Raw genomic sequence first — 27102 nt, 5'->3', positions numbered from 1 at the left:
TTGTCTTTCAACTGGAACCATGTCATCTGTTAGCACGGCTCTAATCCGCCGAGGCACTGAAGTCATATCCGCTCAACTTCAGGCCCGCCGAGACCCTCTGGTCAGAGAATGGATAGGCATCTTTCTCATCTTTATCACCGTTCTTGTTTTCGGTTTTGCAGTGGGTTGGGTAAGTCAATAGTAATGTCAGAAAACAAATACTATACTCACAAAGAACAGGTGGACTACACCTGCACCGAGGTCATCGCCACCCTCGCCGCAATCGAAGACCCCAACTCAACCTCCTACATCCACCTAGACAACAACCCCAATGATCCCGAACTCACAGCCATACCCACTTCCAAACCGATAACCAGCAACCTGCGCTCATCCATCAACTACCTCCGCACCCTCGGCGGCGGCGGTATCTTCTCCACCTGCCGCGGATCCCGAATGTACCTCGCCTTCTCCTGGCTAGACTTGGGCTTAGCCATCTTAATCCCAGCATTCAACCCCACTCTCATCCACACGACCCTCGTCTCGTTCGTGATCATGTTCATCAACAAAATGTCCCTGGCTACGTGGCAAATGGCCTGGGTTCATGTAGTCATCGCCGATCAATCCCCTCTGGTCAGCTACCGACGCATGCTGGGGTATCAGCACTGGGGCCGGATTGCTCCTGCAGCTGTGCTCTATAATGCCGCCTTGTGTGTGTGTTACTCGCTGACTCTTGCTGGCTCTGAGGTCATTGCGTCGGTTGTTGTTGGTATTCTTAGTGGGAAGGATGGGGTTGGGCTGGGTGATGTGCGTGTTGTTGTCTTTCTGACGATTTTCTCGTTCTTGCTTTCCCTGCCTGCTAAGGCAGTATTTGTACGTGTGGCTGCTTCGATGTTGCCCGAGGGGCTTGATCCAATTGTGCCGTTGGATAAGCGGTTTGGTGGTAAGGGGAGGTTGGAGAGTCGGGGTGAGAGATTGGGGATTGTGGATGCGTGGATTACGTTTGAATCGTCTGCTCGTGTTCGGTACTTTAAAGTTGTTTTCAAGGCGTTGGCGATTGAGGTTGGGTTGGGTGTGGTTGGGGGTCTGCTGGTTTTTGGCGAGTTGAAGTGGTTGCTTTCTTCCATATTATAGCTCAATTGTATAGCGAATTGCATTTATGCATCAGATAGAATCATTCAGAGCTATTGCACGGGGCTATATAGGGCGTAGGTGACGAGTCAGGGTTATATAGCATCAAGTGGAAGTAGCAACGACAGATTATGAGTGGTTTGAGAGTGTACGTTGTTGACTTTCTAGATATTTGGGTTTGGCCGATTGTCTAAACCTTTCACACAACTAGCTATTACTTCCATCCAAAGAGAAGCAGAGAGAAGCAGAGGGTGAGAGACAAGATCAACTTTCCCTCATGCGGTCATTTACACAGAGACAAAACTACCATGTAGTTATATGACCCAAATAACTTCACATAATCTAGTCTCTCAAGAACATTCACACCGGTCTAATTAGAAAGTCTCTGGCCCATTTCTTGACCGTACTTAGCCTCCACATATTTCGCTTCTTCTGGACTAAGCGCGCCACTTGTGTATTGCTGCCACAATGCCCTTTCTAGGTCAGCAAGCATAGCCGTTCCGATTGCCCTGGCTATCGTAACACGCTCATTATCCTCATCCTCTTCGTCGGGTAGGACATCTGCATCTCCATCATCGTCAGATGAAGACCCATGGTAATCCTCCTCGTCACTTGTACTCTCACACCTTGGTCTAGGCCGACGACGTCCATGAAAAGCTTCAAGTGCATCGACAATTTCCCCGTTCCCAACATTCAGAACGACCCTGGCCCCTGCTGCGAGTAGAACTCGGACAAGCTCTCCCAACGGATCGTAGTCGCAGCCGTCAGATATATAAAATCCATAGAAGACCATCCTCCAAATATACAATGCTCGGGATAACGCACTACCGTAGTCAAAATTCGGGAGTGGCATGTTAACATCAGCCTTTCCGACCTCAACCAAATACTGGACACGTTCTGTATCCGATGCATCGACGGCAGCGGCCAATGCACTCCCGTAAATGCCGGCCGTGAGGGGCAGGTTCACATCGGCTCGCTGAATTTCCACCAAATATTGCAGTGTTTCTGAACAACCTTCATGGCGGACCGCAGCGGCAGCCACCAGGGCGCTACCATAGTCCCCGTAATGCAGAACCAGATCGACATCAGCCCCACCCTGTTCCACCAAAAGCTTCACGCCCTCCAACCAATTCTCAGAACTGGCTAGGGCCAATGGACTGCCATGCTCACTGTGTCTAGATTGTATGTTCACGTCTGCATGTCCTTGGCAGACTAAAAACTGCACCAAGTCATAGTTTCTTATCCATACAGCCGCTTCCAAGGCGCATGACATGAAGCTTCTCTCACTACATACCAGCAAATTGACGTCCGCCTTCCTGTCCTCCAACAGATATCTGGCCACCTCTATATGTTCATTCATGGCGGCCTCGATAAGTGGCGTCGATTCATATGAGTCGCCTTGTATGCCAAGAGTTCCACCTTTCGCCAGAAGAATGCGCATAATGGGAATATGGCCATTCCCTGCAGCCAGAGTCATGTAGGTTTGACCGAATTCATTGGTACTGGCCAGATCTAGCTCACCCTCGTGCCACCATGCTTCTGACACTTGGAGTCCATACATGCACACGGCCAGAATAGAGTTTTTAACGGGCTGAAAGTTCGCATTGAACCGGGCCCAGACCTGATATTGCGCGCTGCTATCCTGTGGCGCGCCAAGGAACCTCTCTAGGAGCTCGGTTACACGGGACGAATCGTCTTCCGACACTTCGGCAGGGTCTAAGATTGCAATATGTTCTGGCCAGTAACAGGAGATGTAGTAAAGGAAAGGTCGTGTGAAGTACCGTTCTTTAGGCCTCGAAAACAGGCCCTGAGCATCAGTACTGTATATGGTCTTATTCCAACAAGTATCGCTTAACATAAACAGCAAACACGCTTTCCCCACCATCAGGTTAGTGATTATTGTCGTCCAGCTGCGGCGGAGCTCAAAATACTCTGCGACCGACAGATGCGACACTCGCCATACGTCTCGCTCAGAATCGATGACCAGAAAATTGCGACACAATGCCAACAATGCGTCATCGCTAACTGGGGCACACAACTCTGTCGTCGTAATGTCAGGATTGATGCGGACTGCCTCGAGGAGAGCTTCCCGTCCAAGCGGTTCTCGTGCGGCCAGAACCCACTTCAGAGCGCGTAGCGCCAGATCTCGGTCGTGCGGGGGATGGTTCTCTATTTCTTCATAGAGTCTGTCATACGTCTCATCGAGAGTTTTGGGAAGTGCTCCCAGACAGTCCCGTATAGCCTCAGGAGAAATGCATTTCTCAAGCTGTTTAATTTGCAAGTAGGTCCATTGAAACCTAACATGATTAGCAACTTTCATGGATGTTCACCGACTAAAAGAAGCTGTTCTTACATTCCTTGGCATTTATCTGACAAGGTCGACTCAATTTCATCCTGGAGTTTACGGAATGCACTGTTCTTTTCAAACAGCCTTAGCATCTCTTGACTAATGTAGGCCTGAATATCCTGGTGGTTATCGGTCGCCTGAACCTCGATATTTGGATGCGAGCGAACCTGCTGCTGAACATCCCTATCAGGACGGCTTGCAATGAATACTTTGACTGGTCTTGTACTGCTGGATAGCAAGTCTTCAAAAAGCCGAATAAGGTTACCACGCGAAGCTGGGTCGCATTCGTCGAAAGCATCCAACACCAATGTGGTGCGAGGATAAAGGTTCAGAGACTCAAGCAATAAGCCCTTGCAGCGTTCGAAGTCCAGATCCGCTCCACGCATACGCATCTCCTGATAGCTGGCCCGAAGCCTAGACTGTATGTACAACAAGCTGCTCTTGCTTGCGGAAGAGGATAACTGGCGTACATAGCTCTGGGCTACGGCAAGGGGGCGTGTTCGAATGTCCTCGGTTCGGTTGCAGTAAAAATAAGCAAAACCTTCGTCGTTGGGCGTCCTTGCCAAAGTATCTTGGACATGATCGATAACCCTTGAGGTAAGGAAGGTTTTTCCCACGCCCGCTTGGCGGCGTCAGTGTCCATACGAAATACCAATGTAGAGTAAGTAACACTTACGAGATCCTCGCAACCATAATACTGCCGAAGAGCTGCTTTCTTCCCAGTCTCGGAACGCACCTTTTTGCAGGAGCCAATCACCCGTATCTGGTGTGCGATTGCCGCGCACATTATTGTGATGAGACCCATATTTGACTGGTGAAATCCAGTCTAAGATCTCCAGAGCCTCTCGCCATTCAAGCTTCTCCAGGCATTCTGCGACCTGTGTCTCGATACGGGGCAGGTGCCCTCGGATGTCCTGTAGGTGTTGTATTGTCTTCCCACCTGTCGCTGCACTGCACGCCTGAGCAGTCTTAGCGAGCTCTTCTTCCTTCGCTGTCAGATCCGAGAAAAGCCCCGAGCCTTTATCAAACATCGTGTCCAAGATTCTAACCCAAGCCGACTTTGACAGCATATCAATGCTGTAGCTCAACAATTCCAAGACAGCTTGGTACACATGGACAAGGTCTCGGCGTAAAGTGTCGACAATGTCACTCTTTCCGATTGCATAGGCAGACTCATATTCTCTGCCACGAAACGTAGCATGTAGAACCCGCTCTACAGTCCCAAGCAATGCAGCCATTCCGTCGGCATACTTTACAGGCATCTGTACATTCTCAATTAATAACCTGCCAGATATCTTATGGTCCGTTTCGATCGGAAACCCCCGATTGCTTGAACTCATCCCGTAGAAAGCCCGAGCCTAAGCTTACAGGAACATGCAATGTGGAGACAACCTACCTTCAGAGCTACCTTGATCAGACCCCACGGTCCTGCAGCTTGCGAGGGTGCGAACGGAATGACGAGATCCCCAATCAACTCTATCCACGTCGCGCATTTGGCAGCGTAGTCTCGCACGAATTGCTCTTGGTATTTCAAAGCTTTGCCATCGCAGAGCGCCATCTTCTCTTGAAGAGCTTCCCGAAGGATATCCAGATCTCCTTCTTGCTCTATGTTCGAACTCGGCTCGTAGCCCAATTGTCGAAGTTGACCTTGTGTTGTCAGAGAAAGACTCTCAAACGCCTCATTCCAGAGATTTCGAGGTATTTTCTCGTCGCCATCTGGCTCCTTTGAGGATTCGAAGAAGCTGGAACCGGGGGTGTTGCCTTCGCCTTTAGCACTACAGACCTCACCTCGGGCGTCGCTGGGTGATAGCGACCTGCTCTCTTCTGGGTTGCTCCAAGGCACAGCTTCTTCATACTCGTTCTTGTTCGTGATCGGCACCTCACTCGACACAGAGGGCGTACTTGTCTTCGAGAGCTCTTGGGCCGGTTCAGCGAGGTCGCTTCGTCTGTAATTTGAGGATGTGTACTGATTATTGGAAGCGGGTTCTTTATGCCGGAAAGGATGCAACCGGCGCGAGATCCTTGCCCGTAGTCGATCCATCTTTTGCTCCACACGTGGACCGTGATTTGGGCATTTCGTGTGGGAAAGTTTGGACCCCGGTTGCTCTGGAAGGACATTTGTCGGGATTTTAACCCAGCTGTCGGGCGCGATCGATCGTGTACTGGCTTCAGCCTCGCGCGGGGTTTACGCGCTAGGTAGGCCAATAGGACCATCTTTCTTGTTTTGGCCCCCGACAATTGGAACCAGCTGGAGGCATTGCTTTTACTGCAGAGGTTTTTCATTCTCATACCAGGGATGGCCGTCTGGCGACGTATCATTCTTGGGTAACTTCATCTGAACCGTATCCAATATTGAGGTGATGCAATCTACAATCTCTATCGTAATGGCAAAGAATACCGGAAGAACAGGCACTAAACTTGGTGATCTCAGGCATTGGCTGCTTCTCACAGCAAATGACAGCATTAGTGGGAGGCAATCAGCCGACAGTGAAGATGCAGAAGGCACGGATTGGAATATTGGAGAACGAACAAGGAAATCAACTGTCTCCATCGCGCGCGTGCATAGTTAACACACACAGTAGCTTTGTCATCATCCACTTGCTGCCTTTTGTGCCTAAATGTTCCATTGTAGATCTGATCTATGTGACCTTCCGCTGTGACTCTGACAGTGCGTTGTTTGAGCCTCTCTCTATCCATCGTCTCGAGTCTCTTCCACCATGAACGTAAGCATATGCTTTTTGGTGTAGGTCAGGCTCAGGCTCAAGCTCGAATTCGACTTCCTGCTGAACTGTGTATGCACAATGCTAGATTGTTTTGTACTCTCGCTAAGCCCTGCAGCACTATTTTACGGTGTGGTGATCCCTTCACAATGCTTGCTACAAAACACTTCATAGCACGCTTTCCGAATGATGTACTCCATAGACGACGGAAGTGGTTCGGGATTCGTTTTCTAAACAGTCAAAGATAAAACGATCTACCTATGAAGTAGCCAACATCGACAACAGACCGAGATTTTGTGGCAGGTGTGGAAATGCGCATGGAGATAAGGGTAGTCGATTTAGACGCTAAGCAGAGGGTTCTTGAATATATGCGGCCTGAACCCAATTCCACTTTGGCCTTGGTGGTTTTGATGCCTTATGAGGCTAATTCTATGCCTTGTCCGAGTAGATTTCAGACCGCGGTGAAAGCACGGGCCGCGACCGCGGCGCGCTAAACCCAAATTGGCTACCCGCCCAACCTCGAGCGCGCAAAGATCGCTGGTGCAAACACCGCGGAGCAATAGGTTGCTACTGCGACAGTTCCAGTGCTCGTCACCGTCCGATTGTCCAGGATGCCGCCCTTCAAAGATGAGCATATCTTGGTACGTGCAGTTTGCTCCGAGCGCCTCAACCGTTTATCTACCCCTAACTAGCGGGCTCTAACTGATCCCTTCGCTTCCAGATAATTGCGCCAGGCTCGCAAGTGACCCTGGCGCAACTGGGTCTCCCAGAGTCATTCACCCCTGCCCGCTTTCGCTTCCCTACGCGCATGTTCCCCGCCGAGAAGAAGGGTGAATTCGAGCCGTACAAAATCCGCGAGCGACGACAGGAAGTCCCCGCCAGCAATGGCAATGGCACCGACGCGCCCAAGGAGGACGTGGAGATGAAGGATGCGGAGACGGCACAGCAAGACGGAACCGTGAAGACCGAAAATGAACCCTCCGAACAGCCCGAAGATGCGCAAAAGACCGAGGGGCAGGGTACTAATGGAGAGGAGAAGCAGGGAACGACAACCGAGATCTTCTACGAGGAGGACGTGACCTCCGATGAGGGGGCCGTCTATCCAATCCAGAATGGTCGCATTGTTGACTGGCCCTGTTTCTTTGCCCTTCTGACTCACGTTTACAACACGTTGAGTCCGCCATTCCACACCCCGATCATGCTGATCTGTGAACCGGCATGGTCCGCCCGCGACCGGGAGACGATCACCCAGTTTGTCTTTGAGAAGTTCAAGACGCCCGCCTTCTGCCTGATGGACTCCGCCCTCGCTGTATGCTACGGATACGGTACCTCGACAGCTACGGTAGTTGATGTCGGCAAAGATAAGGTCAATGTCACGGCCGTCACCGACTTCCTTGTGAACGAGCACGGGCGAGGTATCGCGCTGGAAGGCTGCGGTGGTGACTACATGACGGATAGACTTGTGGAGCTTCTGGGCTCGAAGGGCTTCACAAGGGAGATGTGCGAACAGTTGAAACGCAGCAACATTACTGAACTCTTGCCCCCGGGCACGCCCCTTCCTGGCGCCGCTGCAACCGCGCGACAGGGCGCTAACCCGGCCGCTTCGGCATCGACTGGAACCAAGGATGGCAATGCGCCCAATGATAACATCCCCCGCGGTCCGGGTGAAGGTACTCAGACCGGCGGTGAAGGCAACGGCGATGCAGACGAAGATGAAGGAGTCTTGGATGTCGCAGCCATTGTCAGTGGTAACACGAGTGAGTTCCTCGCCAATCGGGAGAAGGAAAAGGCAGAGAAGGCCACGACCAAGAAGGGCGCCACGGATCAATCCGGCAAGCCCCTTCGTCTCCCCAACTCCAAGAAAGAGAAGGCTTCCTTCCAGTTCGAGGAGTACGTGAGGATAGAGCCTGAGAAGGACACGCCCAATGGACCCGGGCGGTATATGCGTCAGTCTCGAGAGATCGAAGTCGGTGTTGAACGCTTCCTCGCCGCAACTCCCAAGCAGAATCCTGGGGAACGTCTAACCGGTGGCCTGCTCGAGGATATCGCGACTCAAATCCATCACACCATCCTTGCCGTGCCTGATGCGACTAAGCGGAGTGAACTCTGGGATTCGCTTATCGTTGTCGGCAATGGCAGCAAAATCAAGGGTACGTAGCGAGGCAATATCACCAGGGAACCATTTACTGATTTTCTACGTACAGGTTTCACGCAATCCCTGCTCGGTACCATCACACAGAAATACATTCTCTCCCCATCCGCCACCATGTTCACCTCCGAAATCCCCTCCAACTTCTCTACTCCCCTTCCCACCGGAGGTACCAACACTCCGGCACCCTCCGGCCAGGCTGGTCCGATGAATCACCCTGCGGGTCACGGTGTGAATCCACTGCTTGTCGCAGCCACTCATGCCAACAACCCCATGCCCGGCACTCCCTCGATGGACCCTTCCATGTCGCATCACCGCTCGACGGGACATTCGCAGACCCCCACATCGGTCAAGACTCTGAGACCCCCGGAGTACTTCCCCGAGTGGAAGGAGCAGAGCAACACCAATGCCCCTGGCGCTGCTACCACAGGTGGGCCTGGTGCCCCGAGCGGTGGCCACGGCATGGAAGAGGCCGTGTTCCTCGGCGCACAGGTTGCATCAAAGGTCGTTTTCGTGATCGACCAAGGCGTCAGCAAGGGCTTCATGAGCCGGGTGGAGTACAACGAGAATGGCCCTTCTGCGATCCATGAGTACACCATGTGATCACCTTTTAATGATTGGCTTTCGTGCCTGGGGACTGATGCGCGTGTTTGTTGACATATGAAAGCGGATTTTCTTTTACTTACGGATATGGTTCCTTTTGATGCTTCAAATTTACAAGGTTAATTTTTTTTTGTTTATCTTCTTCCCCGTGGATATTGTATTGTATTCTACGTGATGGCGTCTTTTCTTAGAAAAGCAAGTCTGACTCAGGATGCTAGGATAGGTGGAGTCTGGTCGGATAGTACTGAATAGTAACTCTACAATGGACTGATGCAGTTGCTTTGGGGAGCAGCCAGAACCACACGCGTAGGGGTTGATAGGCCTGGGAGCTATTGATGCTCCGAGCAGACTCGGTTGACTATGTAGGGAGAGTTACCTCGTATCATTCTCTTACATGGCACCAGCGACAGCAAGGGTAAACCACCCCTTCCACACCTCCCTATCCAACCCACACACCCTTCATCCGGAGGCAAAGTAACATATGGACACGAGATTACAGTTTCTTTATGAGAGAATCTGAGGCGATGATCCAAAGAAGGCGGCGTTATCGATATATTTGAGGGCGGTAATTCTGGCGAAGAAACCAGGCTACGCCATAATAACTAACCCATAAGATTCTCCTGTTTTCTATATACTCAACAACGTATACTTCATCTAGAGTTCCCCCAGAAAGACATCTACCTCCACCTCCAAATTCTGCCCCTCAAACGGCAACGCCTCAATCCCCAACATCGTCCACGTCGGCTGATGATCCGGACACCACTTCTTGACATTCTCCACCATCAGCGCGATAATCTTCTCCCGGGTCTGGGGCAGCTGGACATGGTACGTGCGGATCTTCACGACACGGTCCCAGCCGCTCGTGACGCTAGCGCGTAGATCGGGCTTGGCTTTTTCTAGGGTGTAGAGGATGACTTCGTTGATGTTGCTGAATGCTTGTGCGACTTCTTCTGAGAGGGTGGGTGGTACTTCGGTGGATGTGGGGGACATGCCGGCTATTTTGGGGATGTTGTTAGTTAGTTATTTAGTTGGTTAGTTGGTGCTGAGGGGAAGTAGGGAGTGAGAGGGGGAGGGAGGACGGACTCTGGCCGGCTATTTCCATTCGGTCTCCGGCTATGCAGGCTTCGGCGAAACCGTAGGCGTCTTGGAAGTGTTGGCCGCGGCCGGGGCGGGAGTAGCTGGGGATTGGGGACATGGTGTGGTTGGTTTGTGGGTGTGTATATGGGTGTTAGAGAACGGGGGAGGATGAAATGAGGGAGGATGATTGTTTTGTTTCAATGAGGGGCATGGCTATTTATGTCGTGTTGTGCCTGGGGTGTATTTATTGATGTTGTCGTTATCAACGCTAGTTGCAGTAGTGCTTACTAGCTGTCAAGGGTCTCTCGTAGAATTGATTCAGTACAGGCCGCTCAAGCATGCAATGTAACGTTGGAGTGTTGATCATTGAATGCCAAAGCGTAATTTTTCCTCATAAAACATAAATATTTATATCAATGACTGCAAACACCTCACTCCTCGCCAGACAATTCTATCGGCAGTTCCGGCGTAGTGTTGAATGCCTTCAAGCCTGTCTCCCCTGTGTTGGTACTCTCCCCATGTGTAGCGAGTTCCGACAAGGCGACATCGTCCTGTGGCACGTAAACTGACGAGGACATGCCAACATAGCTGCTCCTATAGCGGTGGGAGTTCTTGGTGCGACGGTAGATGATCGCGAAAGCTGGAAGACAGCCGACAATGACAGCTAGCAAGAACAATTAGCAAACCAGAGAGCAGAAGAGGGGTATAAAGCACACCTATTCCCGCCTCGATCATACCCCAGAATGCCAGCCAGGAACTGCTCGGGGTGCTGTCGTTGTTGGCGCGAGTGCCAATCTGGATGACTCGCACGACGGCCATGATCACGCAGATGGTGCCCAAGGCAAACACGGCGGCGACACTGATCTTCTGGCCCAGTGGAAGACGCAGCGACATCACCAGTCGCAACGGCAGCGCCATGACTTGCTCACTGTCAACACTGCATTCTCATCGCCAGGAAGAGTACCTACTCATAAGATCGCTGATGACGTCGACTGCAAAACTATAATACAAACTGGCGATCTCTGCCACGGCATCTCGATGTGTACTGCATTCCCCTTCGCAGCTGGTCAGTACCCACACACGCAGGGGACAAGGAGCACTGACCAACGGTGAACCATGCATGCATACTTTGACATGAGGTAAAGTTGGAGATGATTGCCCCGATAAAGGTCTATACGACCGTCAGCTGAACTTTCTCACGCCATAGCTTAAGCCACGGACGCACCACGATGCAGAAACACAGTACCGCATACCACCACTTCATCTCACCCGGCAGGTCCTGGAGGAGTCGGCGATAGAGGAACAGAAACGATAACTTGACAGACCATAACGATGCCCATAATAGCATCGTATTCGCAAAGAAGACCTTGATCATGAAAAGCGCGTCGGACACCATGGTCGCCCAAGGGCTGATTTTGCCATCTGCATATGCATCGATTTTGTACACAACCGGGGTGACGATAATGTACGCAATGCTCATGGCCAGGAAACAGGCCCACGACAGCAATATGCAGCCATCTTCCACCTGCAGCGACCGTAATTTCCAGAAGATCAAGCTAAACCGAGCAATGACCACCGCCGACGACAAGGCAATCATGGTATAGCCGGTGGCCTGCACCTGGCTAGCCGAAACATAATTTCTTTCCATCCGGACTGGTGGAGCGATCGACCAGCGATGTCTCAGTCTGTTTGACGGCGAACATCTCTTTTCATACTCGCCGATAGTCCGGGTGGAAAGGACATTCCGGGGGCAACGGGCGTGCATTAGCCAGTGCCAATTTCACGGATAAGACTAATCTTGTTGTCATCCGCCATCAAGCGAACCGGATGGCCGCTAAGGGGAATCCGGCGGTATAGCGCCTTATAATGGGGGAAGCTATCATGTGGCCTATAAAGGAATGAACCCCCTGCAGTAAGTCAACGCCTCCTGAAACCTCTACGACTTCCTGCTCAATCCTTATCTTTCTCCTGTTCCTGCCAAGCACCATGCGGGCCGGCGCGCTGTTCATCGCTACGCTTCTGGCGAGAGCGACAGCGCTGGACAACACTACCAGTCGCATTGTCGCTAAACTGGCCTCCTATGGAGTTGATGCCTACGAGTATTTCAACTCCAGCGTGCTGCTCGACTCGACTTTGGGCACCCGCTCGTTGGGGTTTTGCTCCGAGCTGGTGAGTTGTTTTCCCGTGTTCCTGCGTGCTAAAACCGGACGATGGCACCCGAACCCTGTCTAGTCATCGGACTAATGCATAAGCACCAAATTGACCAATTTCACTAATCCGGCCAGTGTTCCGCGCTTCCCCGGCTCTATCCTGGCCACGTGCTGCAACGCTCGACCACGGCTTACTCGACTTGGGATGCTAGTTTCTGGTCGCAGCAGCAGGAGGAGGTTGATCCAGCCTGCGTTTTCCAGCCAGCCAGTCCAGTGGAGGTTGCTGTTGGCCTGCTGCTGTCAGAGCTGACGCTGTGTCCATTTGCCGTCAAAAGTGGCGGTCATGCCGCCTTTGCCGGTGCCTCCAATATCCAGGATGGCTTGACGATAGATCTCGTCGGGCTGAACTCTACTGCCTTGTCCCAAAATGCCACTATTGCGTCTGTTGGTGCAGGTAACCGCTGGTTGGATGTCTATGATTGGCTAGACCCCTTGGGCTTATCGGTCATTGGTGGACGTGTGTCAGACATTGGTGTGGGCGGCCTGACGCTGGGAGGTAAGTGATAGATCAGAGGCAAGGAGAATGTAAGCTAACAAGGCTTCCAGGAGGTATCTCTTTCTTTTCCGGTTTTCATGGATGGGCCTGCGACAATGTTGCCAACTACGAGGTATAGGATGTATATTGCCTATCATGACTGCTTTTGTATCTGACGAGTGTCTAGGTCGTTCTGGCCGACGGTAGCATTGTTGATGTCAATGTTGACACTCTTCCGGATCTCTATTGGGCCTTGCGTGGTGGCGGCAACAACTTTGGCATCGTTACCCGCTTCGACCTGACAACGCACAGTCAGGGCCTCATGTGGGGAGGCTCGCGCATATGGCTGGAGGAATATCAATCCGATATCCTACATGCGCTGGTTGACTTTGGTTTCAATTCGCCTTCGGACCCCAACGGGGCACTCATTGTGTCGGTGGCCTACGCCGAGGGTCTCTATCTGCTGGTCGCGGACTTGGAGTATGCAAAGCCGGTGGCCGATCCACCTATCTTCAAGAATTTCAGCAGTTCGGGAACTCTTGAGGATACCATGGCCATTCGCAGTCTTTCGAATATCACCCTTCTGTTCAAGGAATCCAATCCTAACGGACTACGCGAGAGCTACTGGACAGGTACCGTCCAGCTCGACTATGAGCTGGCGACCAACATCACCAACATGTTCAAGCAGGAGCTCGTCCCCATTCAGAATGTGACCGGCATCGTCCCTGCACTGGTCTGGCAGGTCATCAGTACCAACACCATGGAGCACATGGCCAAGAATGGGGGTAACGCGTTGGGTCTCGATCCGTCGGACGGACCCTTGCTGCTGATCAACCTTTCGTTCATGTGGGACGATGAGGCTGATGACGCTGCAGTAATGGCTGTCCTGGGTAGAATCACACAAAAGGCGCTCTCAGCAGCACAGGCTCGTGGTCTTGGCAGTCGCTATCTGTACATGAACTACGCAAGCCAGTACCAGTCCGTCGTGCCGTCTTACGGCACGGCCAACCAGGCTCGCTTGCAGGCGGTTTCGAGGAAGTACGATCCCTTGCAGGTGTTCCAGAATTTACAACCGGGCTATTTTAAGCTGGATGGAGCACCAGCTTTGTAGAAGCCTTTGATGCTTGGAATCCCGGGAACACGGGTTCAATTCTAGGATCATTGCAGTGGATGATAAAGCTTGGCGCTCCAGTTTAGCGACTGACCGGACGCTTATCAACCTCAAGACTGGGACACTCTAAGATAGAAAATTGAAGAAACAACATACCAATCGTACACGAAGAAAATAATAGCTGAAAGTTTGGAGATGAGACTCGAACCGCCATGTCGATCTATAAACCCGCAACATGAGACTGGACTAGAGAACAGGAGCAATACCCCATAATCTGACATATTTCGTGAAATCTCCAGGAAGTCCATGCATCTCAGATCACGGAACCTAAGAAACAATCAACTTCCCTTACCACTTCTCACTAGAGATAATAGGATCTTCGGCGCTAACCACGCAGTTCAGGCGGCACTACTGTTTATCCAACCACCAGCAACAACCGAAATACTCCATAATACCTTCCTCCAAAAGTCAACTATTGCAGTTCGTCGTACAGTCAATTTCTCCCATCTACCCAAACATGTCTATATTTAACTTCGTTCTCTTGCGAAGTTTCTACACTATCCGCCGCCGACACATTGTTTAGCGCCAGGCACCCACTAATGAAACAGAAGACATGAAACACAGCATAGCTTGGATGGATATACGCGCCCAGCTAACACAGACGCCTATCCACTACACCGCAGTCAATCACGACAAAGTAATCCTCAGCCTTGCGGTGGCTATACACCTGAATTAAAATGACAGCCTTACAACAAACCGCCCAACAACTCCAACCCAACACTCACCTACCATATCCCCCTTCCCGTCCCTTCTTCCAATCCTCACTAATACTACAGCTCACTCACCCAAAAAAATTATATATTGGTATCAAAATGCCCCCCTCCCCCCACCCCAACACCTCCTACACTCTCGCCTGGATCTGCGCGCTCCGGGAAGAATACGACGTCGCAATCGCCATCCTGGACGAAATCCACGGCATACCGCGACATCAACCCCTCGAAGACAAGAATGCCTACCTCCTCGGCAGGATAGGCGAACATAACGTCGTGATGGTCTGTCTTCCTGCAGGTCGAATGGGGACGGCCGCTGCCGCAGCAGTAGCGGAGAATCTGTGTCGGACGTTTCGGTCGGTGAGATATGGGTTGCTTGTTGGTATCGGGGGTGGTGTTCCCGGTGGGAGGGATGTTCGCTTGGGAGATGTGGTGGTTAGTGTTCCGGGGGGTGGGTATGGGGGTGTTGTGCAATACGATTATGGCAAGGTAGGAGGAGACGGTGAGTATATCCATCGCGGACATGTGAATGCGCCGCCGGAGAAGTTGTTGGCGTATGTTACGCTGCTCGGATGTCTCATGAGAAGGAAGAATGCGGGTGATGGGGGAAATCCCATGGCGGAGGTGTTGAGGTCGCTAGGGGAGGAGTATGTGTATCCTGCTGGGCTGCGGGACAGAATGTTTCTCTCGGATTATGTCCATCGCGATATTCCGGGATCTACTGGCTGTGATGCGTGTGGTATTGACGGCGAAGTGTTTAGGAGGCAGAGGGGTAATGATATGCCAGTTGTGCATTTGGGTACGATTGCTTCGGGGAATAGTTTGGTTGCCAACGGTGCAGTTCGGGATAGGATAAATAGTGAGTACGGGGGATCAATATTGTGTTTGGACCTTGGATCAGCGGGAGCTATGCATTCTTTGCCGTGTTTGGTTGTTAAGGGTGTCGCTGGCTATGCGGATTCGCATAGGTATGAGGCGTGGAAGCCCCGTGCTATTGCTGCTGCTTGTAGCTATGCAAAGGCATTGGTTCTCCATATTCCACCGGAAGAGGCGCCGCAGCCGTCGGAGATGGCGCATGTGACAGATCGGAGTAAGTGGGGTGTTTCTGGTGGAGCTATGGGGCTTCGACTAACCTTTTTGCGTGTTAGTCGAAGACATGCGTGCTGAATTGGCACATATAAAGACGGCAATTGTTGGCCTCTGGAGTCTGCAGAAAGGTGAGAGCTATGACTATTCCGTTCGAAAAATGGGCTAATTACGGTATAGATACTGGATATAGGATGAATCACGCCTGTGATCACCGCGTGGCGACTATGTTCCGAAAGAGCATGAGCATCACAAGCCTTACAAGAAGACTAGCCTTTCCATATTATGGATTGATACAAGTGAGTCAGTATCTGAGACACGGGATGTCGTTATTTTTCCACTGTTTAAAGCAACATACCTGGTCTATGCCCACTGGCCAGCCTTCAAGGGACAACAGGGCCAGCCCTAGTGGAGCACTCCCTTCCGTCCTTTCGATCCAAGGATGGGGGTGGCATCTCATTACAGAGCCTCATATATGGTGTCCTCGTGATATATATTAAGATTGATCGAGCTGACCCTCGCTGGAATGAGGATCAGCACATGCCTGCCTATATACGAAGATAAAGTCGAAAAGGGTTCGTGATGTGGCTCGTATGGAGGGGTCAAAGGAATTCCGAAACGTCTAAATTAGTGACTCCGTCACTTTTATGCTCTCGCTTGGTCGCGCGATCATCACTTTAGCCTCTTTGCCTTCAAATCGAAACTAAGATTTGCTTTTTATTGGTCCGATGGCCTTTCCACACACGGCTCACCGGCCTCGTATTTGCGCCGATCAGAAGAGATCGGAATGGCCTCGTCTTGGCATGACAGATATATAGACTTGAGCTGAAAATTCTAGCTTTATGGATGAATAGGGGATTTCTCCCAAGCAGGGAGCCTGTGATAGTAACCGTCAGGGCATCACAATATACTGCAACTTGGTCAGCGCACGTGGGGAGTACTACAACAATCCCTGAACTATGGCGGAACTCACAGTGGGCTATGTTTCTGGCATCATTGCTGCTGGCGTGTTTCTAGGTTGGTGACTCACTTCTGAAGATTTAACATAGGCTGACTGCTCCAAGTCCGTCTCTTTATTCCAACAGTGATATGTCTCTTACTTATTGGCCATCTGCCCGCCGAAAATTCGATCGTCTCCTGGTATCGACTTCCTCACAGACTTGTTTCATAATCGAAGAGCCACTGATAATGTTGTAGGTCAGTTGTTAGCCGGCTGCTTCACTCTTCATATTGGCCTACAATCCTCGATTCAGATACCGTCGCGAGCACAGGCGTCAGCAAGCGAATCCTCACCTATTCCTGGCTTCAGTTGATCGCAGCTGTGCTTGTATCAATAACCGGAATCGTCACCCCCCTGGGTCTCTACGACATAATCGGTCCCGAAGACGGCCTAACAGACGTGCTCTTCCACTATGCCCCCGATACATCAGCCTTCGGAAAGGCAACCCCTAGCAGAGATGGATATAAGTCACTTCGCATATGCTATGCAGACGAAAATCCCAACACTCCAGAGGGCTGTCCCGGCGCACCACCAAATTTCGCCGACATGAATGACACCACTGAAGCCTATTCCATTTGGCCTAGCAGTGTCAGTCTGTTTGCGAGCGGAAACGTGTCAGCGACAGTCTCCAGCGTGTTTGATATCCAGTGGCGATCGTTCCGTTCATCAACCCAGATCGTACCAGGCGCTACAGGAAGCGTATTTTCTCAGGGCTACTATCGACAAATTTCCCAATTAATCCTGGATGAAGACCTTTTAGCTGTGGAAGGCTTGATCGTGGATAGCAAAGCTGGACGCATCGGTTTTCGTAATCATACCGTCCCTGCGACTTTGCCCATGGGTGCTGAATGGACAGAAGATATCCTGTTCATCGAGCCTGAATGCCGTTGTGTAGACACCAATCTGACAGTGGACTACGACTACGATCCTCAAGCACAATATAGCGACTACACTACCAACGAGGCCTACAACACCGGTCTTCGGAACCTAGCTCTAGTGGACCGCGGTGGCTTCGTCAACCTATCTCATGAAAGGTACGATATCGATGCTCTCAATTTCCAGGGGAACGTTGCACTGTACGAGCGAGCCTACAATGCTGCATGGCGGCACAATATGCTGGTAATGCAGTACTTCAACGTGACAACCAACGGGTCAGATGGCAGGGCACCATTCGCGTATATGCACTCAGAGATTGGGCAAAGGTTCAGTCTGATGAACATCTCCAATATATTCGTCAAACCAGTGACTGTCCAGACGGATTCCGCGTACGCTAGTTTTCTCGACCTTCCAGACGGCTTTAGCCTGACAAGCAACTATTCGTCCGGACAGCCCAAGAACCCGATGAACCTCAGCACATATGATGTCTACGCCATTGGTAGTGAAGCCTGTCATTACCCTTCCGTCCAGGCCCTATCCAACATGTCATCCGTCGGCGTGGCCTGCGGTACTGTCTTCGCTGCTCCGCGAAGAATCGACGGTGACCCGCTGATTCCTGATACAAACAGCTCCTGGAGCACACCACTCTACTCCTGCGCAGCAGCCACTAAAGCCGCTATTCGAGAGGTTACTTTCCGCTTCAATGGTACCGGAGGACTAAATCAACTAGTCATCCAGAGCATCAACGAAAAGAAGTACAAAGACCCCTCCGAGGTACCACTTTGGGGAGTCGAGCAACTAAAGAACCACACCATTCAAAACGTACGACCGCTATGGGGTCTTGTCTCACCCGAAGTCGGCTCTCGCGATGACATCTCCGCCCTGCAAAGAGACTACCTCTGGCTCCCCGGCTACACAGACTTCCTCACATCTGACACGTTAGCCGGCGAGCCAAGCATGCCGGGAAACCTCTTCTACACCGAGCGACTCCTCTCACTCTTCGACATCTCAACCCTCAACGACGCCACCTCTCGATACACGGGATCCGGCGATTTGGCTTTATACAACCGCTGGTTCGAACTATCCTCCTCCACCAGCGGCGTCGAACAGATGCTCGGACTGATATGGACCGACATGACAGCCAATACCGTTGTCGGGACGCGAGGCTGGCATAATGCTCCCAGCCAAGCCCCCAAGAATAAGGACAGTAAAAGGATGTCAAAGCGAGATGCAGAAGGGGTCAGCGTACCGGTAACACTGTGGTCGCGGAACATCAAGTATCACATCCCCTATGCCATTCCGGCATTTATAGTACTTGCTTTGTCTATCGCACTCGCGGGCTTCAGCATCTGTCTTCTTGTTCTACGCCGTACGGGACTAGGCCAGATGCGGGCTTATCTTGCTCGGACCTCGCCGGGTAGGATACTTGGGAATAAGCTTCATCCGGATCAGGTGTCTGTTCTTGCGTCGACTAAGATCTGGATTAAGCAGGTGGGTGTGCGGAAGGCCACTTTGCCGGGGCAGAAGGACGATGGGACGATTCCGTTGTTGGATGTGCCTGCTGCTGCTGCTGCTGCTGAGGAAGGGGGGCGAGATCGGAAGTAATCTTCTATTTTGTTATCTTATTTTATCTCATGTTCCTTTATTTTCAGGGCTATAAGTGGCCAGAATCATAATTAAAAGTTGGATCCAGCCTAAAGTGCAGAGCAGAATGATATTAGTATTAAGTATATCAATATCTTGGCACGCTACATGGGCATCTGCGGCTGACTCGACACGTTACATCCTCTGTCAGAGTCTCTACTGGGCAAAAAGAGACGTGAGCCTCCAGTAAAAGCATTCGGATAGAAAACAAAGTAGAAAATAAAATATCAAAAATAAAAAGAAGAATACATACAACAGAAGGGATTCGCTGGTGGTCACCCACCCAACTACTAACCTCCCGGCGTGTGGCTTGAGTACGGCTGAGCGGACGGGAAGCCCTATTTTCCACACCCTGTGGTCGTATGTACTTTTCTACTAAGGAAGCGAGATTATATGCAATATTCGTAGGAATCATGTTTATCCAGACACATATAAGAGTAATTTCTCGGTCCTGACGGAACAGTACTGGAAAGTTGTGGTATCTATTGGGTGTAACATAAAAATAAATTAAAAAAAAAAAAAAAACTAGAGAGAAAGGGAGAGAGAGATCGGAACCATCACTACGATTGCCACCAGCTCATTCACCTGAAAACACTCCGCAAGTTCATCTGAGATCACCTTTCTTTTTATGGATCTTTTTTGTTTCTTTTTCCCATTTTGTTCAGCCCCGTTAGCTGGTTAGCCTTCAGGCAAATCCAGGTCTTGGCACGCTGCATGCGCATCTGCGGCTGAGACGACACGTTACCTCCAGTCGGCGACCCCCTCTTCAGCGGAGTCTCTACTCCTACAGCTAATAAGCACAAGACAGACGGAGTGTCTTAGATAGATATGTCTATATGCAGATTTTAGCCTCATAGATTCAACATGCCGTGACACGGATAGAGCATCTTCACACACCGATGCAACGAAAGCTAGTATAGGCCCTTCAACGCTATTTTCACGGCCTCATACAACCTCTCCCTTTTGTGCTGGTACACTCATTGGCACTAGCGGGCTCTCTCGGGGTCTGCTCTGTCACCAAGAATGCGAATTTCTTAGGTCCAGCTTAAGCCTTTATGCGTGGTCGGGTTGCGATCTGCAGCTGCAGGGTTGCACATAGCCTAACCAAAGAATGCACCGAACTCCGCATCTTCCAGGTTTGCCTCTCAGGCTGCTGATCACCAGTGCTTTCTAGATGTGAGCCTGTATTCAGCTGATAATGCCGATGTCTTTCGACAACGAACCCGAGCCATATTCGGTGGGTGATTTCAGCGAGAGATCGAAGAATCTAAGAAGCTAGGTTTTATGGATGAATCAAAGGGTCACCAAGCAGCAACGTCTGTATGGAGTTGATATCCTGTGGCAAATATGAGGCATATTTATACTCTAAAAAAGCGGGTGATCACCTATTGTGGATCCCCGCGACTAGAAGAGGTGGGGATATATCGAGCAATCTGTTTATCCAAACATCAGAATGTCCAAAGCTGGGAGCTATCGGACTACTCCGGCGTTGGACAATGCAGGGTATGGACCTAGTAGGTGACGAGTTGTACGATGCTAAAAGACCCTTCGAGAGAGGCCGAGAACGGCCGATAACCCCGTAGGCTCTAATTCAATCTCATACGTCAGTGTTAGTATCATTTGTGTGAGCTAGAGGGGATCACGGAGTTACTGCTCAGCTGGAGCAGCATTGTAGAATTTGCAGCGTTGATTGGGTGAACTCCAAGTCATGTGGCATATTGCCAGAAAAAGGAATGCTAAACTATTGAGTAGTTTATGCCTGAACAGCTTAGTGTGTTCATGCACCTGTGTTAACTGGATTGATCTTGTCTCACAACGATCTGCTAGAGACGGAGTTGTGCCCGAAATGGCTCAGGAAGCCAACGTGCAGCTACTACAGCCAACCATCCTTGTGTTGCCATCATCGTTCAGAGGAAACAGCAGTACTCTCTCGATGATCTGAAGATATAAAAGCTCCCTTCCTGCCTCCTCAAAGTCTCTCTTCTCTCCATCCATCAACCTCCAGTCTCCAAGCTAGCTTGACTACTTCCTATATACTGCCTCTTCTTCTTCTTCTTCTTCTTCTGACTTCTCTCAACAAACCCTGCCATAAATATGAAGCTCGCCACTGTATTCAGTGCTATCGCACTCATTGCCACCGCGAACGCCGCTGTGACTGGGTACTGCACCCCTGGGATGGATTACTGCTCTGGTGTGCTCGATGACGTTGGTGAGTAAAAAGGATCCCTTCCTCTTACGTGAAATCTACTTGCGAAGCATACTAAGTGTTTAACAAAAGGTGACAATGATGCGGCGATATCTGACGCACTGAGAAGATCCGGCCATGCCAATACGATTCAATTGCCGGGCATTTGGAACTACTTTTTATTTCACTGCAATGATGATAAATCACTTACTGTTGTTAAGACATGTGCTTTTCCTTGTCACAACAATGGCGCGGGTCAATCTGACTCCTGCACTTGATGCATGACCTGAATGAGAATGCTGGGTTGGGAATATCTGAGTCGATACGGGTCTCGTCTATGCAGTTTACCATGGGATTATGATGTACTACTCTTGTGTGCATATACCGTGGTAATATATCGTATCGAGAAGAACTATTTTCTATCTATCGTCCAGTTCATAGGGTTGAAGTGAGATTATATTATGATATACCAAAGAGACTCGCAAATAAATGTCAGAAACATAAACCATGGAAACAAGTTAACCGGTTGATAATCATTAATACCCACCATGAACACTCATCCGATGCAGTCTCGCCCCAGCAAACGACCCAAACGACGTCTTGCAATCCGTACATCGATGATGTTTCTCAGTATCATGCTGTCTCAAATTGGTCCTATTATAGAAAAGCTCACAGCAATCCAGGCAGAACTTCTCCTGATAAATAGTACCCACATCACGAAGATATGTGAGGACTCCAGAATAAATATCCTCCATGATCTCTATATCCATGCTTGTTATTATTCTATCCATAATTGTAAGCTTCTCTCTTCGAGTTACTGTTATGACCACCTACTGTCAACTCCTTTCCACACAAGCAACCCGTCGTATCATTGCTGTCGAGAAATCGTATCCAAACAGTGGATATTCATTCCGCACCTCATGAAACCCCGTTATCTCATCAAGCGTAGCAAGATGTTCCACGGCGAGCTTCGCTATCGTCCCTCTCAGCTTCGAGTTCTGCGGACTATCCGGTCCGTAGACCTGCTCAATGATCTGGATGAATTCCTTGTTATCCCAGACTAGTGCAAGCCTGTACTTTAGCTTCTTCTTAGCGAGGACCATGAGTGGTTCGATGGCGTATTTATCAGCGATGTTGTACATTTTTATATGAGTATGCGCTTTGGTAGTGGGACGAGTTCCATTATTGGGGCTGGTAGCGGGGTGATCGTCATAGTCTCCACGGTAGAAATAGTCTATCATCTTTTTGATAAGCGACGGGTCATCATGCATGACTACCACGTTTGATTTTGCTTCCTGTGGCTTGTTAGTGGTGTACTGATGTATACGATTGACTTACTTGGAATGCTCCACAGAGGGCCTTTTCGAAGAACTCTGACTGTGGACAGATGATACATCGGTGGACTCGGAAGGTTGATGAGTGGCATTTGATTTCGACGTCGGAGTATATTCCATTTCGGATACTATATTTATATTATTAGCTGGTTCTAGGGGATTGGGTTGCGGGATAGTTTCACATCGATAAAAAGGATAGCAGAGTGTTGGGGATAGAGGCCATATCGTTTATCAGGGCAAACCAGAGCATTTTTGATGAAGGGGTATATGATGGTTAGATGTTTAAGACAATGAATAAATTATAATGGTCTATCGCTTGAATCGATACGTCACAAAGTAGGGTAATTCTAGGGTCATGTTTGCGTGGTGGCCGGATAAGAGATGTAGGCTTCCGTACCAATGAAGGCTATTCCGCAGAGTAGATGCCTGATGCCAGGGGTTCGGAATTATGCTTTTGCAGCTCTATTGATGATATTCTTGTGTTTGTGGAGGAGGGACATCTAGGATGCTGGATCATGTCTTTTTATTTGTAACTCAATGGGATCGGCAACTGCTATGATCTATACGATTATCACAATGAGGAAAATGAAGGAGTACGGTATTCGGCGTATAACTTATAGAGAAGGTAAATGATGTAGGTATATTCCATTGTAGTTCTCATGCCGTGTCAGAGATACAGTTGTCAGATAATCTCTTAGTAGATGAGAGATATATTACAATATAATATATTCTGATATAGGTTCTAGGTCCCAGCTAGTACCATAGATATCACACTATCGGTAAGGCCTTTCTAGGATGGCACTATAGAAGTGACTGGCCAGTAGAGAGCTAGCTTGAATATAGAACTATGCTCTTCTGATATACTAGTATTTAAGTTGTTGATTGCTTGCCCCGATGTCTTATAACTACTGGTCAAGTTTCCATACACGCAAAGCCTACCCGATCGGGAAGGGTAATAACGATAATCTGATCGACTAAGCCCTCAATGATCGAAAGTTTGATGATCCATTCTGCATAATAAAATCAATCAGACCAACGCCCAAGTGGCCAATCGCATAACTCATAATGACCTTCCTTTTCTGCATACCCCGCTGCCTGACGACGTATCGACTCCAGATCTGCATTTTCCCCATAAGCATTTAGGAGCAAAGTGACCATATCAAAATGGCCATGCTCTGCAGCACCGTCGATGGCTGTTCGGCCATCCTGTGGCGCAGCTGGCGCAGATATATCTGCTCCACGTTCAAGAAGCTGTAGAGCCAGCTTCAACAATCCATGTATGGCAGCCGCCTGGAGCGCAGTGACCCCTCCCTTCACTGCCGGCAGGGCATTGACGTCTGCACCTCTCTCTAGTAATATAGTGGTTAAGTTGGCACAATGCCCCCTGATGGCCTCTTGAAGAAGTGTCCCATAATCCTTGCTTGGGTGGATGTCAATGGCGGCACCATGACTGATAAGAAAAAGACAGGTCTCCTCATAGCCACAGTTAGCTGCGCGCTGAAGGATAGTGCTTCCGTCCTCCGCGCAAGAGTCTAAATCTGCGCCTGATTCTATAAGAAACTCAATCGCGGTCTCCATTTTCTTGATGTGGTAATGATTGGGGTGCCTAATCCAGATCCAAGGCAGCGCATCCAATGCCTTTTGAATTGCTCTGTGGCGAACTGATGGCGGCATTGTGTTTAGTCTCTCGAGTATTTGCCGACAGTAAGCTATGTCAATTCCGCCGGGAGACTCTAGTTGGCTGCTTAGCGCGTGTTCCCATCCAGGATGCTTGTGAAACCCGGGAACTTTGGCTAGAAGCAAATCGATAACGTCCACACTTGATACTTTGCCTAATGCAAGTTCTACTGGGCTTGGAAATTCGGGGTGTGTAATGACGTTGGCGCCATATTGCAACAATAACTGTATCATCTCCTCGAACCTGTTCTCAATAGCCCAGCCAAGAAAGCTTACCTTCATCCCTGTGCTGCGCCACAGAAGGCTAACTTGCGCTCTTGAGTCCGGGCGACCGTTATTAGGATTGGCACCACATTCCAAAAGGAACCGCATCCCTTCGAGCCAGCCTTGGTGGGCTGCCATTGCAAGGGGCGACAGAATACCATAATCTGTGGTTGCGTTAACATCCGCACCATGCTGTACTAAAAGCTCAAGTAGTGGCAGAGACTTGTGCTTTGCAGCGGCCAGAAGAGCGGCCATGCCCCTCTCGGTTGGTGGAGCGTTAATCTCTGCATTTAGGGAGATCAGCCCTTCCACAAGCCTTATGTCACCGTAGGAGGCTGCTGCCTGGATAGGTGTCAAGCCACCCACAGGCGATGGAGGTACGTTCACATCCGCCCCCTCGGCGATTAAGACCTCGACTATAACAGAACGGCCTTTTGAGCAGGCGGCCTGCAAAGCAGTCATTCCGTTCTCTGGCGCTGCCGGTGCATTTATTTGTGCACCAGCCCTCAGAAGCATCAATAGGATTTCCAAATTTCCGCTCTCAGCTGCCCCTTGTAATGCAGTGCGGCCATCGTAAATCGCAGGTGAGGCATTTATATCAGCCCCCCATCGCCTGAGCAGCCGAAACATCTCAACATCACCGAATCTTGCGGCCATTTGCAAGGGCGTGTCATCTATAGAAGGTGCAACTCGGGAATCTGGAGAAATTCCTGTTGATAGCAAAAGAGTCATGATCTCCAAATTTCGATTTTCAGCTCCGTATTGCAGTGCAGTGCGCACCAGTATTCTTCTGCAGGTATCAGGATGCATATAATGTTGTTGATGCCTCCAGAGGCTTAGAGATATATCGGAATAATAAGGCCTGAAATTAGGATGGGCGGATGCCGGACAAGCTATCGCAGAAGCTCCGTGCTGGAGCAAGTATTGGAGAAGGCTCACATCGCCCGCCATTGCAGCAATCTGAACCGGCGTTAGAAGAGCTACTATTTGCTCATCGATGTAGGAAGGACCTAGAAATTGGATTTGTTGAACAGAAGGAACGTTAATGTCCGCTCCATGTTGAACGAGATACTCAGCCACCTTCAAGTGGCCTTTAAAAGATGCGGCTTGCAAAGCTGTCCCATAATACCGAGCAAGGTAAAGATTAACCCGAGCACCCTTACTATGAAGCAGTTGTACGGCCTTGAGGTTACCGTTACACGCTGCGTCGATTAAAGGGAACCCAGTATCTCGATCTCTAATGAATTTTTCTGGATCGGCGCCGAAGCCGAGCAATGTTTGTAGAACCGGAACATTTGAGCCCCAGCCAGGTCCCCACCTAGAAGAAATCTCGATTTCAGGACAGGCCCCCGCCCTGCAAAGTAACTCGACCATAACTTGGTTCCCACCGCAAACCGCTTCGCAGAGATACTCGGCCCAAGGTTGCCGCCGAGGGAGAGTATCAGTCTTTAGCCGTAACCCGCATTGAAATAACTTCCGACTAAGATATATGTTTCTGGAAAGGAGAGCGATGTGGAATACCTTCCTTGTGAACACCGCCTTTAACGGGGACCGTAGCCGACTGATGGATACGAGGATATCCGCGCCGCCTTTATCAACAATACACTCAATAATATTCCAAAATTCATATTCGCTGAGTAGATTGTTGGCGGACAGGAAAACGAAGTGCTGTAGGAAGGTCTTCAGGATCGAGGAAGAAGAACTCTCCCGTAATGTACTTAGCATTGAAGTCGGATAATGTCCATCATACAGGTCTCCAGGTGGAAGAAACATATTAGGGTCGATGCTGACCCAGTAGTGGACATATCTGTGGATCTCAAGTTGTGGCAGACCTCTATCGAACTGACGGGCAAGGGCACTCATGACGGTATCCACGGAGATACCAGAGATTGATGGGGCGATAGGCCTCTGGGGTCCTACTGAGACTACGCAACTCATTAGTTTCTGTTGATGTTATCAATCTCTTGAAGACAGAGTCAGGAAACCCCTGGTGAAGCACCAAAAAAACATGAACTGCGCATGAGTGGGATAGAAAGGAACAGGGGGGCGAAGAAAGACATCAAGAATAGCGATTCGACACATACTGAGGCTTTGTATTTCCTGGATGAATTTGTACCAAAGAAGGTTGCGAAGGAGGAAGTCGTGATTCATGCTCGATAGGTCAGTTTGCTCTGGCTGAGGTGTGCAGACTGTGATGTAGCCTGGCATCACATCCTCCGATCCACACCACTCGCGACCAGGAGGAACGTGTCGTGCGATCTCTTTCCCAACTTGTGCACGTGTATATTTGCGGCCATAAATATAAATGTCACTGTCTTTGCCCTCTTGTTTTCGCTTTCGCTGCTTTGACTGAATAATCGCCCAGTCGCTTCCGGGATGATATTTCCCTATGCCCCAGTGTTTCAGCTTTGCAATATATTGGTTCTTGCTATAGTCAGCCACACGACAGCGTCAGCACTCAAATTCA

The 27102-nt window shown here is 50.1% G+C and overlaps 11 protein-coding genes across 11 annotated transcripts; 6 read left to right on the top strand and 5 right to left on the bottom strand.

Moving 5' to 3' along the window:
- Window position 1: 1 nt before the first annotated feature.
- On the top strand, window positions 2–1355 carry ASPBRDRAFT_148047 (uncharacterized protein). Its single transcript, XM_067619278.1, has 2 exons — window positions 2–169; window positions 220–1355. The coding sequence occupies exons 1-2, from the start codon at window positions 20–22 to the stop codon at window positions 1108–1110; spliced, it is 1041 nt and encodes a 346-aa protein (XP_067482534.1). The 5' UTR covers window positions 2–19; the 3' UTR covers window positions 1111–1355.
- A 4-nt stretch (window positions 1356–1359) lies between these two features.
- On the bottom strand, window positions 1360–5598 carry ASPBRDRAFT_40571 (uncharacterized protein). Its single transcript, XM_067624379.1, has 4 exons — window positions 4851–5598; window positions 4131–4716; window positions 3461–4076; window positions 1360–3404 (listed from the first exon to the last, which is right to left on the bottom strand). The coding sequence occupies exons 1-4, from the start codon at window positions 5493–5495 to the stop codon at window positions 1478–1480; spliced, it is 3774 nt and encodes a 1257-aa protein (XP_067482533.1). The 5' UTR covers window positions 5496–5598; the 3' UTR covers window positions 1360–1477.
- A 1187-nt stretch (window positions 5599–6785) lies between these two features.
- ASPBRDRAFT_193930 (putative chromatin remodeling complex subunit (Arp9)) lies at window positions 6786–8926 on the top strand (the record flags this gene model as incomplete). Its single annotated transcript, XM_067620690.1, has 3 exons — window positions 6786–6815; window positions 6896–8324; window positions 8379–8926. The coding sequence occupies 3 exons, from the start codon at window positions 6786–6788 to the stop codon at window positions 8924–8926; spliced, it is 2007 nt and encodes a 668-aa protein (XP_067482532.1).
- Window positions 8927–9580: 654 nt separating this feature from the next.
- On the bottom strand, window positions 9581–10121 carry ASPBRDRAFT_53211 (RidA family protein; the record flags this gene model as incomplete). Its single annotated transcript, XM_067627030.1, has 2 exons — window positions 9581–9921; window positions 10010–10121. The coding sequence occupies 2 exons, from the start codon at window positions 10119–10121 to the stop codon at window positions 9581–9583; spliced, it is 453 nt and encodes a 150-aa protein (XP_067482531.1).
- Window positions 10122–10277: 156 nt separating this feature from the next.
- Window positions 10278–11860, bottom strand: ASPBRDRAFT_482139 (uncharacterized protein). Its single transcript, XM_067626044.1, has 5 exons — window positions 11232–11860; window positions 11108–11174; window positions 10972–11058; window positions 10720–10923; window positions 10278–10667 (listed from the first exon to the last, which is right to left on the bottom strand). Exons 1-5 carry the CDS (start codon window positions 11766–11768, stop codon window positions 10435–10437), a joined length of 1128 nt encoding a protein of 375 aa, XP_067482530.1. The 5' UTR covers window positions 11769–11860; the 3' UTR covers window positions 10278–10434.
- Window positions 11861–11879: 19 nt separating this feature from the next.
- On the top strand, window positions 11880–13952 carry ASPBRDRAFT_482170 (uncharacterized protein). Its single transcript, XM_067626047.1, has 4 exons — window positions 11880–12172; window positions 12289–12709; window positions 12763–12821; window positions 12876–13952. The coding sequence occupies exons 1-4, from the start codon at window positions 11990–11992 to the stop codon at window positions 13797–13799; spliced, it is 1587 nt and encodes a 528-aa protein (XP_067482529.1). The 5' UTR covers window positions 11880–11989; the 3' UTR covers window positions 13800–13952.
- Window positions 13953–14433: 481 nt separating this feature from the next.
- On the top strand, window positions 14434–16385 carry ASPBRDRAFT_482115 (uncharacterized protein). Its single transcript, XM_067626043.1, has 3 exons — window positions 14434–15659; window positions 15718–15786; window positions 15836–16385. The coding sequence occupies exons 1-3, from the start codon at window positions 14537–14539 to the stop codon at window positions 16153–16155; spliced, it is 1512 nt and encodes a 503-aa protein (XP_067482528.1). The 5' UTR covers window positions 14434–14536; the 3' UTR covers window positions 16156–16385.
- A 229-nt stretch (window positions 16386–16614) lies between these two features.
- On the top strand, window positions 16615–19136 carry ASPBRDRAFT_53207 (uncharacterized protein; the record flags this gene model as incomplete). The annotated part of the gene is made up of 3 exons (XM_067627029.1): window positions 16615–16672; window positions 16720–16795; window positions 16853–19136. The coding sequence occupies 3 exons, from the start codon at window positions 16615–16617 to the stop codon at window positions 19134–19136; spliced, it is 2418 nt and encodes an 805-aa protein (XP_067482527.1).
- A 64-nt stretch (window positions 19137–19200) lies between these two features.
- Window positions 19201–19643, bottom strand: ASPBRDRAFT_482066 (uncharacterized protein). Its single transcript, XM_067626041.1, has one exon. The coding sequence runs from the start codon at window positions 19588–19590 to the stop codon at window positions 19264–19266; it is 327 nt and encodes a 108-aa protein (XP_067482526.1). The 5' UTR covers window positions 19591–19643; the 3' UTR covers window positions 19201–19263.
- Window positions 19644–21269: 1626 nt separating this feature from the next.
- On the top strand, window positions 21270–21638 carry ASPBRDRAFT_53206 (uncharacterized protein; the record flags this gene model as incomplete). Its single annotated transcript, XM_067627028.1, has 2 exons — window positions 21270–21384; window positions 21454–21638. The coding sequence occupies 2 exons, from the start codon at window positions 21270–21272 to the stop codon at window positions 21636–21638; spliced, it is 300 nt and encodes a 99-aa protein (XP_067482525.1).
- A 558-nt stretch (window positions 21639–22196) lies between these two features.
- On the bottom strand, window positions 22197–22944 carry ASPBRDRAFT_53205 (BTB/POZ domain-containing protein; the record flags this gene model as incomplete). Its single annotated transcript, XM_067627027.1, has 3 exons — window positions 22197–22655; window positions 22699–22822; window positions 22877–22944. The coding sequence occupies 3 exons, from the start codon at window positions 22942–22944 to the stop codon at window positions 22197–22199; spliced, it is 651 nt and encodes a 216-aa protein (XP_067482524.1).
- Between the last annotated feature and the right edge of the window lie 4158 nt (window positions 22945–27102).

This window comes from Aspergillus brasiliensis (genome assembly GCF_001889945.1).
Source record: "Aspergillus brasiliensis CBS 101740 unplaced genomic scaffold ASPBRscaffold_3, whole genome shotgun sequence".
In the NCBI taxonomy this organism is placed as follows: Eukaryota; Fungi; Ascomycota; class Eurotiomycetes; order Eurotiales; family Aspergillaceae; genus Aspergillus; species Aspergillus brasiliensis.
The sequence above is the reverse complement of the archived record's forward strand: the minus strand, read 5'-3'. Positions and strand labels throughout refer to the sequence as shown.

Bases quoted from the DNA above. Each gene is read 5' to 3' on its own strand.
- ASPBRDRAFT_148047 (XM_067619278.1), top strand. From the start codon at position 20: ATGTCATCTGTTAGCACGGCTCTAATCCGCCGAGGCACTGAAGTCATA. The intron at 170-219 runs GTAAGTCAATAG...CACAAAGAACAG, and splicing joins TCGGTTTTGCAGTGGGTTGG to GTGGACTACACCTGCACCGA.
- ASPBRDRAFT_40571 (XM_067624379.1), bottom strand. From the start codon at position 5,495: ATGGATCGACTACGGGCAAGGATCTCGCGCCGGTTGCATCCTTTCCGG. The intron at 4,077-4,130 runs GTAAGTGTTACT...GACGCCGCCAAG, and splicing joins ATTATGGTTGCGAGGATCTC to CGGGCGTGGGAAAAACCTTC. The intron at 3,405-3,460 runs GTAAGAACAGCT...TAATCATGTTAG, and splicing joins TCAGATAAATGCCAAGGAAT to GTTTCAATGGACCTACTTGC.
- ASPBRDRAFT_482139 (XM_067626044.1), bottom strand. From the start codon at position 11,768: ATGCACGCCCGTTGCCCCCGGAATGTCCTTTCCACCCGGACTATCGGC. The intron at 11,175-11,231 runs GTGGTGCGTCCG...ACGGTCGTATAG, and splicing joins CGGTACTGTGTTTCTGCATC to ACCTTTATCGGGGCAATCAT. The intron at 11,059-11,107 runs GTCAGTGCTCCT...CCAGCTGCGAAG, and splicing joins GCATGCATGGTTCACCGTTG to GGGAATGCAGTACACATCGA.
- ASPBRDRAFT_482170 (XM_067626047.1), top strand. From the start codon at position 11,990: ATGCGGGCCGGCGCGCTGTTCATCGCTACGCTTCTGGCGAGAGCGACA. The intron at 12,173-12,288 runs GTGAGTTGTTTT...TAATCCGGCCAG, and splicing joins TGGGGTTTTGCTCCGAGCTG to TGTTCCGCGCTTCCCCGGCT. The intron at 12,822-12,875 runs GTATAGGATGTA...ACGAGTGTCTAG, and splicing joins ACAATGTTGCCAACTACGAG to GTCGTTCTGGCCGACGGTAG.
- ASPBRDRAFT_482115 (XM_067626043.1), top strand. From the start codon at position 14,537: ATGACAGCCTTACAACAAACCGCCCAACAACTCCAACCCAACACTCAC. The intron at 15,660-15,717 runs GTAAGTGGGGTG...TTTGCGTGTTAG, and splicing joins GGCGCATGTGACAGATCGGA to TCGAAGACATGCGTGCTGAA. The intron at 15,787-15,835 runs GTGAGAGCTATG...ATTACGGTATAG, and splicing joins CCTCTGGAGTCTGCAGAAAG to ATACTGGATATAGGATGAAT.
- ASPBRDRAFT_482066 (XM_067626041.1), bottom strand. From the start codon at position 19,590: ATGATTCCTACGAATATTGCATATAATCTCGCTTCCTTAGTAGAAAAG.